Source organism: Grus americana, chromosome 2, assembly GCF_028858705.1.
Source record: "Grus americana isolate bGruAme1 chromosome 2, bGruAme1.mat, whole genome shotgun sequence".
Taxonomy (NCBI): domain Eukaryota; kingdom Metazoa; phylum Chordata; class Aves; order Gruiformes; family Gruidae; genus Grus; species Grus americana.
Window position 1 is genome coordinate 16,649,362 of NC_072853.1, and position 17,801 is coordinate 16,667,162.

The window sequence follows — 17,801 nt, forward strand, 5'->3', positions numbered from 1 at the left end:
CTGGCTGGAAAAGTACTATAATAATTCCCTCTCTGGTGATGAATTAATATTGGTGTTTAAGGTCCAGGCTGCAGAATTCTGCCTCCTTCCCACTTTTTAGTTTTGATCCAGCTGAAATTTCAACCCAGTTATAAATTTTTTATTCTTATTTTTTCCTCTACTTCGAAACAAAATTATTTGAACTTTTCTGGAATGGTAGCCAAAACCATCCTCTTTCTCCCTTCCATCTGATCGCCTTCTCCAAAATAATTTTTGGTTCCATTTGACCGAAGTTTTGGGCAAGGGAACTTTGATGCCTTTCATATCGCAGGCCGCACCTGGCAGAAAGGAACAGCACATCTCAGTCTTGCTTCTCTCAAAGTCAGTGGGGCTTTTGCCATTAGCTTCAAGGGAAATAGGATCAGCCCATTGTATTCTTCATGCAAAAGAACAAATGAGTCACTTCTTGTATCCATACCTGATTCCTCTTGCCTAGGAGCCAGGAGGTCACCTTCATTCCTCACTCTTCAGCTCAAGGTAGCACTGTGCTTGCCTCTGCCAGTACACTCAACTCAGATTCAGTTCTGAGTCATTTGCAAACCCTAAACTCCCATTGTCTTCAAAGGGCATTTGGATTACAAAGAACTTTGAGTTTACTCAGGCTGAAAAGAAATTGAAACATAAGAGATCGCCACACCTACTAGAAGAGTTTGGAAAGACAGTGGTTGCTTACCTGAAAGACAGGATGAATAGGGGGGATGCGATAGATGTGCCCACAGCCCGGAGGATCTTCGATTCTCAATAGCACAAGATTGAGGGGGAACTCTACACCATTGACAAGAAGCAAATTCAAAATGCCTAAAATATTTGCTCCTTTTTAGTATGTGATTAGACTGTAAAGTGAGAGCTATCACAGGTACCAGGATCATCGTAATGTTCAGATAGATATTGGACACTTTTATTGGAAGTAGGAACATATAGACTTATTTAACAACAAATTGTAGAATGTGAGAGATGATAATTAAAGCTATAAACCCTTTTACTCTTCAGAAAGTAAGCCACTGTCTAAGTGTTGAGGATTAGGAGCAATTTATTTTTCACAGAGGTGGGTGATTCTGTATCTGTCCAAAGGCAGTTGAACCTTCTTTGAAGCATCTGGTATTGGCCTCTCTCCAAGGCAGAGCACCAGACTAAATGGACCTCTGGTCTCATCTAATAGAGAATGTTCTACAATCCTATAAAGTGTAACAACAGCAAATTAATAGAATAACCAGAAGATTCAGTGAGGATGGCAGGGCTCTCATAGGAGGTGTCAGTCCTGGCAGAAGTCAGTTATTTTATTGCAGTAAGGAAATCAGGCTGGATTCTCTGCAGTGCAGTAACAACAGATTGGGGAGCATGCAAAGCAGCATCAATACATAAAAATTAAACTACTTTTAATACACAAAGCTGAGTTTAGATAAATGCAGAACAGAGAAGCAAAGGCACAATATTCTCTGAAAGTGTGGCCTTTTTATGCTGTTTTGGAGACTAATTTCCATACAAATAAAATGTCAGCTTATCCCATAACTGTCATGATAAATGGGAGCATTTAGACTTTTGCACGAGTACTTTTGTACCTTATTAAATTACAGGATCTTGGTCTTTTGCCAAGTGCTAGGGCGACGCTCCCTCTACTGAAATACATACAGGAGGGGGATATGGGCCTGGATATCAAGAGAAACCAGGTTCAGTCACTAGCTAAGAGCCCTGCCTGCATGTCGCCTTGAACACCTCGATGTTTGCATCTCTCTGTAGATAATTTTATTTATCTGTAAAACGGTGGTGATACTAATTTTCCTCTTTCACGAGAGTATTTTTAGATGTTTTGTTGGAAGGCAGGGCAAAGCGAATTATTGCCTTCTTGGCTTCCCCATCCCGGGTGGCTGGCAGTGGAGGTCTGGTAGGAGCAAGCTCTCTGCAGCAGGCTAGTAAGAAACGCAGAGCAGCAAACTGCCGTGCTCAGGCACTCTTAAAAAAAAAAAAAAAAAAGCAGTTTTAGAATTCTTCATTTTGGTTGCAAGATACTGTAATATTCCACCCCACGTCACCTGTTTAGACAAATCACCTTTTGACTTCAGTTTCTGCTGAAAGTGTCTGCATGATTACCCTCGTAGTGAGCTTAAAATGAAATAAGTGCCTGGAAGTAGGCTCAAACAGTCTATTTTGAAATGCCACTCCTACACTCTCTGAAATGACCAAGTGTCTGTTTTATACCCATAGAAAAGGTTAGATTTATTCCAGTGGCTAGATGACTACTAATATGCGCTGTGCTCTGAAGCATATGGTAATAGAAAAGATTGTTTTGAATTAATTTGATGTGAATTAATAAGAGATTTATTTGATGAGAGTTGTTTGAAGGTGATGACACTTTGTAGCTGAACAGGATTTAAGATGTCCAAAAGTGCACCCTTAGAGATTTGAGAACGATCAATGTTGGGAAAGTAAATTTAAATGGGAAGGAGCAAGCTTAAACAGACCCCAGCATTTTTTTAATTTGTCTCTTTATTGTAAACTTGGTGGGGAAAGAAAAATAAATTGCAAAAAGCTCTTGGGAAATTTGTGATCAGGGACCAAACTGAGGAGTCTGAAAATGCAGAAGAGGAAGAGAGAAGGTGAGAACAGCAGCGTTTTGCTATAGTACTGCTCTACTAGTATGGCATATAAGGCATGATTTTCTCCTTGTGTTTTCTAGATTGATGAAGCTATCATAATTTCATTGGAGCATGCAGAGTGCAGAATATCAAGCAGATAGATACATTTTGACTAAATACAATGTCTGATCCTGCCAAATGTTACTGCTACGAGGAGGCACGTTCTACTCTGAGCAATCTCAGGCAGGAAAGAGTGGCCGTGCAGTTTTAGGGCTTGTGGAAAAACACGGATAGCTTAAGAAGTCCTTTGGAATTAGTTTGTCACTTGCTTAGAGCCGCGACGTCTCCTGTCTTGTATGGTGTGTTTGAAGACACTGGTGCCAAGAGGGAGGAGGTGGTCTTGTTGAAGAGGGAGTTGCTTGTCATTAAGCTTATTCTGCCCTCCCATTGTTTAGGGCCTGATTCTTGAGTTGCTGACACAGAAAGGGTTGTCTTCCCTTCCCTTCTCGGCAGAGAAAGGTTAGGACCACGTACCAGCCGTTTTCAGGCAGGCTTGCTCTGAGAGCCGCAGGCAAAGCTGGGAGAGAAGCGTCCTGTGTGTCTGCCTCCAGCTCTGCGTCCCGGATGGAGATGGTGGGGGGGTGAAGCTGTACACCTCTCTTTTCTGTCATTTGGCTGTTCAAGGATCCACGAGGGAAGGCGGAAAGATGGGAGCTTTGGCCAGTCCTGTACCACTGCGTCTTAGTTTGCATCTAATGTAATCTAATTTTCAGTGAAGGCAGCAATCTCACCTGGAGTTTTTAGTGTATTTACAGATTATTACTCTTATGATTTTTTTTTTAAATGCTTAAATTAGAAAACATACAGGTCTTTGAGCTGTGGGCTGTCCTGATCAGCTTGTTAACTTTCTGGTTGTGCTCGGCGCAGGTCTGGGCCAGCCCGGCGGGATGGGCTGCGGCGGAGGGCTGTGTGCGGGGTGGCTCCCCGGGGATGGAGCCCGTCGTGGAGGCAGTTTCCCAGAAATTCGCGCTCTCAAGACAGGAGCTTTCCAGCTTTGGAGCTCGTGTGCCTTACAGCTGCTTGAGTGTTATATGGAGTGTGGGGAGAAGGCTCCAGATCGGTTAGGACTTCATGTGCTTGATAGAAGCAGACGCTTTGAACACTTAAGGGTTTTTTATATAAAGCACAGCAGACAGTCTTTGTAGCCTATTTATGTGTAATAAGCTGGGTTTTGTTTTGTGCCTTGGTGGTTTTTTTTTTGGTTGTTTTTTTTTTTCTGTGAAAGAAAAAAAAAAAGGAGAGAGAAATTAAAACCACAGCAGTATTTTCCCATGCAGCTATAGTGAGTATCCTGCGATCTCACATGATCGGCTGTCCTGGTGGGGTGGAGTGTGGGAAGGTGTCAAAATATGTCTCTCAATTTTTTTTTCTTAAAAGGGAAAGCCAGATGAGTGCCAAGAGCCCTGTTCTCTTCTCTAGCCCTGCAGTAACAAACTACATGAGTGTATGTTATTAAGATGATAAGATTAAATTTCTAGCTACTAACGTGCTATCACAACAGCAAAGGGGGAAAAAAAGATCTTGAAAAAATTATGAAAATTAGTCTGACAGTCTCCTTTTAATAAGATCACTCCCAACCCCAACAGACAGTGTAGGCTGGAATTCCACAGGGCTTTTTTGTGGTCCTAATGATTTTAATAATACTTTGTGCTATGTAGCACCTTTCATTAAAGGATCACAAAGTACTTTACAGTCACTAATTAATTAAGCCTCACAACACTCCTGTGAGATAGGTAAGTATTAGACATATATTAAGCTGAGACACTGAGAGTTAATGATCTTTTGCTGCATTATTCTGGCAAAATGATTGATGTTTAAGCGCCGTATGTGCATTATATGTCTGTATGTGGGTGTGTAATATATATGAGTGTAAAAGTATTAATTTTACTATCCCTTAACAAAGAGGTCCTACTTGAGCCTGTTGAATATAAATGCGTATTTTCATTTAACTTTTTGTTGCTGCAGCATATTGACTGATAATATCACAGTCTTCATAGGCCCTTGACTCAGTTTGCTCCTCGTCTGCTTGTGCATCTACTTGTACAGAGGTTAGTCAGTGGCACCTCATGAAATTCAGCCTCTTTCTAAATGTATTATTCTGTTAAAAAGAGCATATGACTAAGACCTGACCTAAACCTGCAGTGCAAGCACAAGGCAACAACCATACTGTTGCAATAGGCTTTGATGACAAGTCATCATGTTCAATAAAAGTAATGAGCACCAGCAATGACCCATTGCAGAGCTGATGATCAGCAGGTAATTAGCCATTATCTTCACCGCACATAAGAAACTATCGATTATCAAAATTTGCTTTTTCTTTTGATTTTTTAAAAGACGTACAGTAGTCGCTATGGTAATTTGTTATCCTGAATTACAGACTGGTTTTAGCAGGTTTCCACTTTTTGCTTCCAGGGTTAAACTGATGTGAGTGATTGTTGAACAGAAAAGTCTGTATCTTGCAGATGCATGAATTGTGTAGAGTAGCCTTGTCTGGTTTTGAGGGAAACTATGTATAGCTATTAGTATTATTTCCATTTTAAAATAGCTGAGGGTGATCATATCAGGTGAAAAAAACCCCACATGGTTTAAAGGTAATTTCAGCATAATGAAAATAAGATTCTAAACCCTGGGTGATGGAGCCCAAAGATGAGTTCTGCAGCCAAGGCCTTATCCAGAGTTCCCTCTGCTCCAGAAGTCTCTTCATTCACATCAGGCTTAGTAATTCTTTTATTTTGTGAAGATCACCGTTTCCAGTGACAAAAAGGTAGTTGAATCCCAATGGCTGTTCATCACTTGGCCTTTTCACTAACAGCCAACAAATGTGCTTATTATTGTGATGGCATTTTTGAGATGTGGATAATTGCCCACTTAAAGTAACACCACTAAATTCGTTTCAAGTGGGACAGGAGGCAGCCAGCAGATGATAACTTTCAATTGCTGACAGCAGAGTCTGGATATGAACCAGTTATTTGTCTTCCTTTATCCATCCCATTAGGCCAGTCCCATTACGATGCACAATACCTGTTAATATATGTGAATTTTCAAGGCACTTTTATTTTTTACAGCATTTATCCAGCTCATTTTCAACACTTACTTTAAACTTGTTTTAAACTTGTTTTTTGGTGAACATCACCTCTGAGATAATTTTTGTCTCTTCTTGTGTGTGTGTGCGTGCAAGAGTGTGTGTCCAAGGAGAAGGCAGCTATGAAATTTCTTATGCTTGATGGAAGTGGAGAAGAGCAGCCACTATTTGTGTAGTGCCCACTAATAGATGCATGTGAATGTACAATAGGCGTAATAATGTTTTTAAGTAAAAACCATATTTTGAATGCATAATTTAGGAAGGAAAATCTTTTTTTTTTTTGTTTTGCAGATATACAGATCAGCTCTCAAAATGTCTTCTGTGTCTTCCGTGCATCTTCTAAGACAATTGCATTAGCCCGCCTGCTAGTTGACTAATAGAATTAATAATTGTAAAAAGCACTCTAAAGCCACATGCCTTATGAAGTCAATGCTGGGTATGATTTTACAAGTATGTGATCCATTTTTTCAAGTGAAATTGTTAACTGAAAACGTTCTTGGCACACAATAAAACATTGTGCAATCTGTTATTTGTCTTAGAGATAATAATTTCAGAGTGGCTATATTCTTTCTATATCTAACTTATGACTTGCTAGGGGATGGTTTCTTCAATTTAGGAGTATTGCAAATGTAGTTTTATTTACATAATATGTCTCTGAAAAATGATAGTGGTGGAATTTCAGCGACAAAAAAAAAATAACGTGTCTTTTCTTACCGTCCCCTTGAGTGGATATCAAGTAAATAAATGACAGATGATTTTTCAAAAGCTGAAAGAAAAAGAGGGGAAAATACTTTAAAATTCAAGTTAAGAAAGTTTTTATATTTAGATCAATGTTATCTTCGTTCTTTTCTTTCTCCAAGTGTAGAATACTGTTTGAAAAAGCTCCATTAGGCAGATACGGGGTTTTTTCCCCCTCCATTAACACACAGACTCACAGATATGTCAGGAAAATTTGAACCAAAGTATCTAGATCTGGAGTACTGTCTAGTTAGCCTGTATGCAGTCCAGATTTTTCTTTTCTTTGCTTTATAGGGATTTTTTTTCTGTCCTTTTCTCTGACTCTCCTCTGACAGTTGCCATGAAGATAGCAAAATCTCTAAACTTTCCTTATCTGCCAAAAGTATCTGTAACAAAAACATTTTAAAACATTGCATTTAGTCTTGTTTAATTTTGACTGAGGTAACAGTCACGATGTTTACTTTCTCGATTTCTGATTTTTCCTCACTGCATAGTCAGGACTCCTTTCTCTGTCCTCTTAACTGCCATGAATTGCATTTAAACGGAAGTTATTTTAAAAATGGTTTGGGATGTGTAACCAGGAGAAAAATACAGATTTAGCTGAACACCTACCAGAGGTGCTCACGAATATTTTTAGTGTGTGTTAACCAAGAGCATTCGTGAAGTCCCACAGAGAAGAGGTAATGCTAAAAGGCTCAGGACTATCTTTATACCTTGAATTGTATATGTATGCATGTTGTTGTAGTAGGCCGAGTCTGTATTGTAATAGTTCTCTTACCAGAAGAGGAAATCTTTCTTTTCTCTTAGTTCTGAGTGACTTCATGGTTCAGAAGTAATCAGAGGGGGAAAAAAAAAAAGTAAAATTCAGTGCATACATATCACGGTAGGTGTGGTCGACATTAAGGAGAAGACGCTTGGTTCCCAAGCATGTGTGTCTTCTACAGTAAGGAATCACAGTAGGCATTTAAGAAACCTATTAAGACCACACGGAGTGTCAAAATTTCTGTAACACGAGCTGGCATTCTGTGTGAAAGCCGTCTCGCTGCAGCCCATGCTGCCTGTGGATCAGCTCGACCACAAAGACAACAGAGCCAGCCCAAGACACAAGTCGAACACTTCCCCTAAGAAGTTGTCTCTTTTTATCAACATAGCACACAGTGCCCTTTCATGTGGAGCAGATGTAAATAAGAGGACGTACAGACGCCTGTTCTTTTATTTTTAATCTCCGTCCCCAGCTGTACTTCTCAAAGTACTGTTTTGAGAAGGTCATCCGTGGCTTTTAAAGGTCTGGATGCAGCACGAGTTGGAGTGCATCAGTGCTGTTCCCAGAATCACCAGGTGGTCCTCCCTTCACCAGCAATACACATCTCCAGTGCCTCCGTAGGCGCCTGGCCGTGGCTGGCCTGGGAATGGGGGCTCAGGCTTGAGTCTGGAGCTCGCATCTCGTGTGTGGTACTGCAGGCTGCTGCCACCGGACCACACGCAATTTGGCAAAGAGAAACATCCATCATTGTATACAGCGTTGGCAAAGATAAGAGCGTAGAAGAAGTTGTAGCACATCTGTCTTCTGCCCGTAGCTAGCATGTGAGCACAAATGGATCAAACCAGCTGGTGAGGAATATCAAATCCAGAACGACGCAGTGGAGAGTGCAGGGAAGTTTCACATACGTATGTTTTCTAAGTAGGCTGGGGAAGGTGAAGATATGTAGCGGATCAGGAATTTGGCTTGCTACCTGCGTAGTCTGGTTATTTGTTCTTCCATAATCTCCCCTTTTCAGCTAGCAGCTAACTCACCGGTGGCAGACTCCTCCTTTCTCTCTGATCCCTATTGCTGTCCTGTCTCAGCTTTCTGAAATGCATCTTGAAGGCGTACGTGCAGATTTAGCAGTAGTGGTAGGCTACGTCTGCAAGGAGGGCTCGCAGAGCCTGCAGAGGCAGGTTCGGCTCTTTCGATCCATGTGGATTCCAGGTGTTTTCGGGGTAGATCCCGACTCAGCCACACAGCAATGTCAAATGTCTGGATCCAGGCCTGTAAAATTTTATTGACAACGGGTCTCCTAATAAAGTTAGTTTCTCTTTGTTTGGCAAATAGAACTAATTACATGAATAATGGACTGTGGGGCCAGACTCTAGAATATCCATATAATTCTGGTTGAAGTTTATGGGCAGTAGGAGAGGGAGCTTTTGCTATAGAGAAACTGATACCTGCTTAGGAAAAATACTTTCTCTGAAACCTCAAAGTTACTTACTCTCCTAAATCTGTTTCCTTCCTAATAACTTGTTTAAGTACTCCTGATTATGTCTTTTAGGTGTATTTTTGCAAAGCTACATTACATGTAGTTGTACAGTGCATGAACATTAGACTGCAAAAGTTTATTTTTCCTCTTAGTTTTTAAAAAATATTTTAAAAGAAGCATTCATTTAAAATTATTTCTGCCAGACCATTATCTTCCAAAAAGATAATGAAACCTGTAATTCACTTACTCTGATGGCAGTGGTTTTGTAAGCTTTGAAGTTCTCTTTTTAGTTAAGTTCAGTCTCAGTGTAAGCATTTTTTTCAAATGTAAAATTCCAGTTTTCTACGTAGTCTAAAAACCTGTTTGAGAAAAATTTTCTGAAAAGTTGATGTATTCATATAATTCAGAATGCTTTAAAAAGTGCCAGGTTTATAATCTGTTATGTATCTTGAATAATTCTATAGGGTTTTTTGCTTTTTTTCTTTTTTTTTCTTTCTTCTTTTTTTTTCTTTCTTTTTCTGTGGTAGATATGGTCCGGAAAAAGAACCCCCCTCTAAGAAACGTTGCTAGTGAAGGTGAGGTACAGACCCTTGAGTCTACAGGTACTGAAAGTGAAGAGTCTGGAAGGAAAAAAGAATTTTCCGCAGAGCAGATGCAAGAAAACACTGACCAGGGTGATGCGGCAGAGTTAAATAACAAGGAGGAACTTTGCACGCATGTCCAAGAGCCATCTTCCAGCATTAAAAAGGACTTGAAAAGCTCAGTGCTGAGTGAAAAGGCTGGCTTCAATTATGAAAGCCACAATAAGGGAGGAAATGTTCCATCCTTCCCTCATGATGAGGTGACAGACAGAAATATGCTGGCTTTCTCATCTCCAGCTGTTGGGGGAATCTGTGAGCCCTTGAAGTCTCCTCAAAAATCAGATGCAGATGACACCCAAGATGTGGTCTGTACCCCGTCAGGAGATGCAGCAGAGACAAATGAGGAGCATCAGATGTCGCCAAAAGCTTCAGATGAAACAGTGCAAGTGCAAAGTGGTCAAACTGATGGCCAAGGCTCAAGCCCGGTCCCCACGGCCTCAAAAAACCCACAAGTGCCTTCAGATGGGGGTTTAAGGCTGAACAAATCTAAAGCAGATTTGTTGGTAAACGATAACCCAGATACGGCGCCTCTGTCTCCAGAGCTTCAGGACTTCAAATGCAACATCTGTGGATACGGTTACTATGGGAACGACCCCACAGATCTCATCAAACACTTCCGCAAGTACCACCTAGGACTGCACAACCGCACCAGGCAGGATGCTGAGCTCGACACTAAAATTTTGGCTCTCCACAACATGGTGCAATTCAGCCACTCCAAAGACTTCCAGAAAGTCAACCGCACTGTGCTTTCGGGGGTGCTGCAGGACATCAATTCCCAGAGGCCTGTCTTATTAAATGGGACTTACGATGTGCAGGTTTGTATTTTCCCAGCCCCCCTGCTTCTGCTAACTGCCTTCTCAACTGCAAAGTCAGTTCTTTGCAAAGCCTCTCCTACCTACGTGATTAACGTATTTCATATAACCTGCTTAAGCCGTAAGAACCATTTTGGTCTATTTTAGCCAGGTTTTCTGCAGGTCTGCTGAGCATCTCGTACAGTAGAGGAATACTTGGCTTTTTGACCAGTGGTATTTTTGTGTACGATTTAGTCGTCGTGGAAATCAATAGCAAAAGATCTTATTCAGCAAACAGGCAAATTGCTGAATTGGTAATCATATCTGAAGGATTTGCTGTCACGGAAAGAAAAGAGCAAATAATAATGAAAAATAACAACCAGATAGACAAAAGACAGCAGCTGGAAATTAAAAATGTAATCCTAAATTATCAGCTGCCGGGAGTCAAGATTTGGCTTATTGATTCTTTATTAAGATAAAATAAATGGCAAGTCTTGGCAACTCTGAAGTTGTCTAGTGCCAGAAAAACAGGATAGACAATGAGTATTTAAAACATTTCAAAAAGTAGCAGTAATCCACGCTGTTCTTCACGTTAGTGAGCCTGCAAGGAAAGGACTATTGCCTCAGTCATTTTCTCATCCAGTTGGAGCAGGGAAAAAACTATAGGTACTGCTGGAAAAAAAAAAAATCTTAGTTTTATCATGAAAGAATGGTGGACCTAAAAGCTTTTTCATGAAGTCTCTGTTAGTTTCTTATCAGATAATATTTAATTAGTTAAAAAAAAAATTGATGCTGCTTTAAAAAAAATCCTCTCATGAGTGAGCTGAGAGATGTGGTAGGATACCTCAGTATTCAATGATAAAAAAATTCAGATTTTTAAGAGAAAAAACAAATAACAAAGTCTGTATACAAAATGAGTTTAAATGTCCATCCAGTTTCAAGCGTATGTCTGCATACATGATGTCCAACCTGGTAGTAATCACCAGACAAAACTCCAGGGTATGTTAAAATAAAAAGGTAGAAGGTGGAAAATATTTAATAATACTTGCAGAGACTGTCGCTATAGGAAAGAAATATGGAAAAACAGGCTAAGGTGGCTAACACTTAACTTCAAGTAAGAAGCCGAAACCAGAACACAAGTCAGGAACTTGAAGCTTTTTAAGTGATTTAAACTTTTCCTCTTTTTTCAGAAACTCTACAACTTCTTTGTGGAGCAGCAAATCAAACTAAGGTCGTTATTATGCGTAAAAGCTGCAATCTTTGAACTGCTGTCTTACTAAAAGATCACTTCACTGTCTTGTGTCAGACACTCTCTCCTGCCAAACTCTGATTAGAAAGCAAATACGTGATTTAGTTAAAAGAGGTTGGAAGTGAATAATGTCAGAATGTGAAATGATGGTTTATAATTAGCACATAGTATGATGTTAATACCTGGATTTCCTGCTATAGTTTCAGTTTGCTGACTCCGAGGACAGCATCTTAGAGCAACTGATCCATGCTGTCAGGAAGACATTCAAACTGGAACAGTTCAGGCATACAGTATAGAGGAATTTGAGTTTCTAAACACACTTTCATTTCCTCCAAACAATTGTTTCGTTAGGTCCTTAGTTATTTATAGGAAAGTTTATGCTTGATTAGAATGAGCTGGACACTTTTCCTATGCAGTGCTTTCAGAAATAAAACAGATGTGTGAGCTATCTCAGTTTGAACTGATAGAAGTAGAAATAAAACAGCTGAACCTAGACTATACTTGTCTACTAAACCCTGGCAGTAAGATACTGCAGGGGAGACAAAAAGCGGTAGGAAACAGCCCATAGATAATCTACTTAAGATCAGTCTTTTCTCAGACGAAAAACATTTTCCAAAATAGAACAGACAGCCTATACAATGTTGGCAATTTATTTTAAAGAAAAAAAATTGGATCTGGAAACTTAATTTTTAAGAGTGCTAATTTTCCCTGCCCAATTTGGGAAGAGAAGATTAAATAAGCTTTTGTGCCAAATGCCATACTTCATCACTTGCACATGCACCAGATGTTGATCCAGAACATGTCAGAAGATAAGTAACTGATTAATATTTTTATGCTTTCTCCTCCCCCACTCCTGATACAGAGCAGCTTTGTGAGATTCGTAAACACAGTAAAAGAACATTTGAAAATCCCCTTTGCACCCACACATGTTTATATTGCTACTATGTCCATTTTGGAGGGGATTTTTCTCAGGCATCTGAATAACTGGCGTTTCCTGCCGCAACAAGGGATCGTATCGATTTGAGCTCTGGTTAAAATTGGTTCAGTCAAACTCCTGTGTAACACGGAGAGGGAACTGAACCTGAATAAATGGTTCATCTAAACAATATTATTTTGTATAGGTGCTTGGCTAAAGGAAAATAATCCCTTTGTAATTAACTTGAAATAGTAGTGGACTGGGCTTAAGGTCTGATTTATTGATCCCCTTGCACTTAACAAACTGTTCTGTTGTAGCTGGGGTGGAAGTTATCGATGGATTTATGGTCTCAGGCCAGGGAGCTGGGTGCAGAAGCCAGAGGATGAAGATGACTGTCTTTGATCTGGCTCACAGTGGTCAGGCAGAGACCACGGTATATGAAGATTTGTAGTAGTGGGGGATGCTATTGAGCCCTGTAGTTTGCATTCATAACAAAAGCAAACAAAAAGCAATGGAAAAATGTCTGAGTGCAGAAAAAAACAGTATCTGCTATCCTATCTGCGGAGAGGTAGGGATGTGGTCCCTTTTCCAAGGGCTTGGAAGAAAGAAATCAAATGCATTTTTGGACTTATACCACAGAAGTGAAGTCTATCCTAGAACCCCCCCCCTAACCCCCCCCAAAAAAAAACCCAACAAAACAAACCCCAACAAACCCAACAAAAAAACCCAACAAAACAAACCCCAAACAAAAACCACCTCTTCCCAACCCTAAACCCAGCTTTTAGTTGTGTGGTTGGTTGGTTGGTTGGGTTTTTTGGGGGGTTTTGGGGTTGTTTTGGGTTTTGGGTTTTTTTTGTTTTGTTTTTTTGTATTGCAGTCAGCAAAACAGTAGGGATGATACACATTTGGCTTCACATCCAGGTACACAAATGTTGGGACTGTGTTTTGTAGTACCTAAAGAGGATTTGGCTGGAAACTGTAAATAATCCAAGCTTTCTGGCCTTATTACTGTGTAGATTTTTTTTATTTGAATATTAATCCAGCAAGATTCCTTTGTCTTCTTTGAAAATATGATTTTGTTTTGAAAATTCCCTGCACTCTTTTTTCCCATTTTCTTCCTCAGAGGTTTTTGGTTCATTGAGTTATAATAAATTCCATAGGATTTGGTAAAATCACTGAGCTATTTCTGGGATATTAACTTTCTTGCCAGTATAGATTTCAGAAAACATTTGCTAGCACATCTCTGAGTTCCCAGACAATATGTTAATCAGCTTTATTGCTTTTATCAGAATAATATTTGAAGTGAGTTCAATGGATCAACTTTTGCTGATGCCCCTCATTACTTTTTCTTCACATTTAGTTAATTGATCAGTCTCTATAGGCAGCTTTGTCTTGCTGGATACTTTAGCCTATGTATGGCTATGTGGACGTGCCTAAAGCAGTAGACTTTAGACTGGATTTGAAGACTTCACTTAAAGTAAAATTGAGGTGACTAAGTTAACAGCCGTGATGCTGAAAACCATTGCTTTGCTGCTGTATGATTAAGTCTCCTTCTGTGTTTGATCTAATGACTCTTTAACGTATATGGAAAGGTCTGGAGACAGGCAAGTTGCTGGCAAGTAGGCAGGAGTCTTTTTTCCATCCCTGTTCTTTTTTTATAAGTGGTGAGTGGGACAGCTTCAACAGAAAGGTTGGAGAGTGCTGTTTTCCACATACCAGCTTATAGCTAAGGGGTAGGACATTGCCCAGCAAGGGAGAAGAAGCGGGCTTGGATCCCCTCTGGCGGAGCAAGGAAAGGAGCCTACTTTTCCTGTTTCCTGAACAAGTGTTCAAGCCATTAGGCTATTGTATAAAAGGGAGCACGACCCCATTTCCTGATACGTTTTAAAGGAAAACAGTGTCCCTCAAAGAAAGGACAGAAATGTCTGCATTCAGGTGAGGGTTTCAGATGGCATGTCCCAAGGGAGAAGGGCATTCATGCAGCCATGAATAAAGACTTACTGCAGCGCTCAGCAGTTCTTACGTTGACTCCAGGCAGCTTTACATTGTGTGTGCTACCTTTGAGGAGCTTCCGGCTCAGCATGGCCCTGGTTCTGGAGCTTATTGTCACAGACCTACCTCTTCATATGTTCAGCCATTAAAGAGATTCAGACTCCTGTCTGAAAGTACTAAAAAGTTATATTTTTTTTTTGTCCAGCACTCTCATTTTGATTGTTTCATGGTTTTAGATAGTAGACTGCCATATAAGATAAGAAGACAAATTTCTGTAAAGCCATGGACTGATAAAAGCCATCCAAAAGTTTCTTGATTGTATTTCAATGAGCCTGGGGAAAAAAAAAAAAAAGAATAAAGTATTACATTTTCTAACTATCCCACAAACTAATGAGAGATTGGCGGCAGATTTTTTCTTTTATCGTTCTAGACATCCAGTATTATAACAGTTGCCCTATACCACTCAGCCTAATCCTTTGTCATGTATGAACATGGGTAACAATTTTTCCAGGACTTTCACAGCAACCGAGAGCACTTCTGGATGTCCAGCTACCCAGCTGCTCGGTGTCCTAGAAAGTGGGCAGAAGTGCCCATGCACACAGAGCGTGTAAAGCTCTTCCGTCTCCTTGATAAATCAGTGGTGATCTTCATGTGGCTACACAAAGTTAGGCATGTGTGGTTTTTAGCGTTCTGGATTTCAGTGTATCAAATCTGGCAGCTTGTCTGGTCTCATGTTAGAAGTGCACAGCTAGTGTAAAGTCTGGGCTAACTAGGATTCAGCTGAAGGAAAACCAGTGGTTTTATTAGTAGCTTCTGCTTTTTATCCTCCACGCTTATATTAGTAGTTTGATTGAATATGAAGCTGTGAAGGTAAGACAAAAAAATTGTAGGGCGTCTGTAGGGGTACAGATGTAATCAACATCCCTTCTGATGTTTTAAGGTTTTCTTCTACATTTTTGGTGGTTTTGGCAAAGGGACTCTTACTGAGAATCTAGAGTGGAGGCATAAACAAATACAGCATTTACATTTGTTTTAGTAACAAATCAAACTTTCTTAAAATTCAACTTTGTCATCAAATAGGCTTCCTGCAAGGTGACAGGGATACACATGACTAGTTGACATGACCAAATGAAAATGTGTATGTGAATGAATTTCATTTTCCTCATGTGCTTAGACAAATGGATCCAAATTTTATATTGTTGGTCTTACTGACTTTAGCTCAATTGTCCAAAAACCAGGGATTAGATTTAAATAAACTGACCAGCTATTGCTGGCTATGATGTATCCTGATCTCTTGCAGTAGATTGTGCCATGCTAGATCTTGACGGGTGTGCTAGAACAGAACTTGCATGAAGGTGTGATGTCCCAGAAGGCCCATTTCATCTGTCAGCCGTGTTGTAGACTCTCCCTGGAGACTTCCCTGTTTAAACTGAAGGCTGTCAGGCTATCTTGGGTGTTGCATCTGCATGTGTGCATACCTGTTTATTTTGAGTCTTCTGGGTCATGATCAGGCTTGGAGACTGCCTTGCACACTGAGAGAGTCACACCGCATGAACACAGGAGTCAGTCATCTCTTTTAAACCACAGACATGAAAAAGTAACAGTGGCAGGTGGAGAAATGGGTGGTGGTAAAACACACGTATCTATACATTCATATGCATGTGCTTGTCTGTGTATGTGTACATGTGTGTGCTGCTTTTTCTCATATCTGCATATACCTATATATATAAAAATATTATGTGAAAAAGCACCTGTGATCTTCTAGGCATCTAAATTCTATATTGACTATAGCTCCTAATAAGTGATTTATATGGTTATATGTAGTAGAAGTTCTTTATATAATTTCTGTGGAGATACTAGCAAGTTTACTATTTAGAATGATATGCAGTGATTTACAGCATGTAAAAGCTTCTAAATAGTAAGTGCCTGGGAACATTCACTTGATCTGTGACAGAAATGAGCTATTCTTTCAGTGAGAAGTAGTCTACCCTCATATTAGAGCATTCAGATGGGCAGTTCCTGTGGAACAACTGACGTGATGTATATTCACAGCCTTTGAGGCAAAATTGTTTATTTGTTAATAGTCCTCATCGTTATGTCAGGGATATCTGGTAGTGTTTGAAGAGACATTAATGAACAAAGTTGGTGAGAGTAGTAATAGTTACGGATATATTTAAAGATATAAACTGCTAAGCCCACAGAAATGATGAGAGCTCAAAAATAAAGTTGCTGGGGAAAAAGGAAAGCAGCTAGGTTTTCTTGTGGTGTAAATCAGTGCAAGTTTGCCTCTAAGTGTGTGAGGCTGCGTGAGTTTACAGTAGCCAAGGAACTGTTTGGTAATTTTATCTATACGGAGAGAGAATAGAAGGGATGGTACTTCTTTTAGGTGCTAGATATTAGTCTACTAGCATTAGCTAGCAAATGAAAGTCTTCTGTGTTCCTTACTTTTGTTGTTTTTGCACATCTGGTCTCCTGACTTTAATTTAAGCCCTGTTACTGTTCTGTCACAGTCTTTGTTTTAAAAATACCTTTAAATTCTAATGTCAAAAACTGTACTGGCTTCGATGGCAACAGAATAAATCTTGCGAAGAATACACTCATCTGGAATGAATGTGACCCAATAGTTTGCTTTCTTGTTTTGGTAAGTATGAATAGCCCAGCAAGCCAGGAGTTTGCCCTGAGTCTTTGCCTCACTTGTGCAATGTAGTTCTATCTACCTATAAATTAATCACAGTATGGTAAATAGTTTTAAGAATATACTCTGAAGATTGTCCTAGTTTTACATGCAGAGAGAGAGCGAGTGAGAGGGAGTGAGTTCTCCATAGTGGAGGTTAGAGAACTGGGTGGTGTTACACAAACTTGCATGAAAGCCAGGAATCTGTTCTGGCCTGCACGACATGAAGAACTTCATAAATGTGGGATGGTTAAAATGTTCTGGATGCTATATTGCACAAAGCAAATGAATAAACAAGAGCATTAGAAAATATTTTAGGATTAGAAGATTAAGAGTAATTGGCAAAGGCAGACTGGATGGCTCAGGAGATTGGTAAGGGATCTGGAGCCTTTCACCTCCTGATTAGCCAAAGATGTAACCCAGGTAATCAAAAAAAAAAAGATTTATTAACGTTTGATGTTCCAGTGCAGATGGTTGGTCTAGCTTCTCATCAGTAGTTGCAGAAGCTGCCAGAGGTGAAAGACGGCTTTACCCTGTGCATGTCAGCCTTGCAGTTGAATCTCTTAATGGATATAGGCCACTAGGTTCTGCTGGTGGAATTTTCTTCATGAAACATATGATTACAGGAGCGGGCAGACTTTGTATTCCTTGGTAATTTCCTTCATTTTCTGTAAGCAATATTTGTAAACTGTTTCAGTGTAATAAAATTTAGGATTGAACTTCGAAAAGGAGGTGGGAGAATAGAGTAGGGTAGCATTTGGATCAAGGGCAGATTAACTATCAAAGACGCTTTCTAAAAAAACCCTGAA

At 39.9% G+C, this 17,801-nt stretch overlaps 1 protein-coding gene across 7 annotated transcripts in view; it reads left to right on the plus strand.

Annotated features, from left to right (window-relative positions):
- Positions 1-17,801, plus strand: part of TRPS1 (transcriptional repressor GATA binding 1) — a 215,607-nt gene that overhangs the window by 33,478 nt on the left and 164,328 nt on the right. For 4 of the 7 annotated variants that reach the window (XM_054817085.1, XM_054817084.1, XM_054817091.1 and 1 more), the window contains exons 2-3: positions 6,046-6,204; positions 9,257-10,185. In XM_054817085.1, coding sequence (XP_054673060.1) covers positions 6,168-6,204; positions 9,257-10,185 — 966 coding nt within the window. In that variant the 5' untranslated portion in view covers positions 6,046-6,167. Of the gene's footprint in view, positions 1-4,334; positions 4,406-6,045; positions 6,205-9,256; positions 10,186-17,801 lie in introns of those variants that run through there. The other 3 variants (XM_054817086.1, XM_054817089.1, XM_054817090.1) reach the window with 3 other exon arrangements.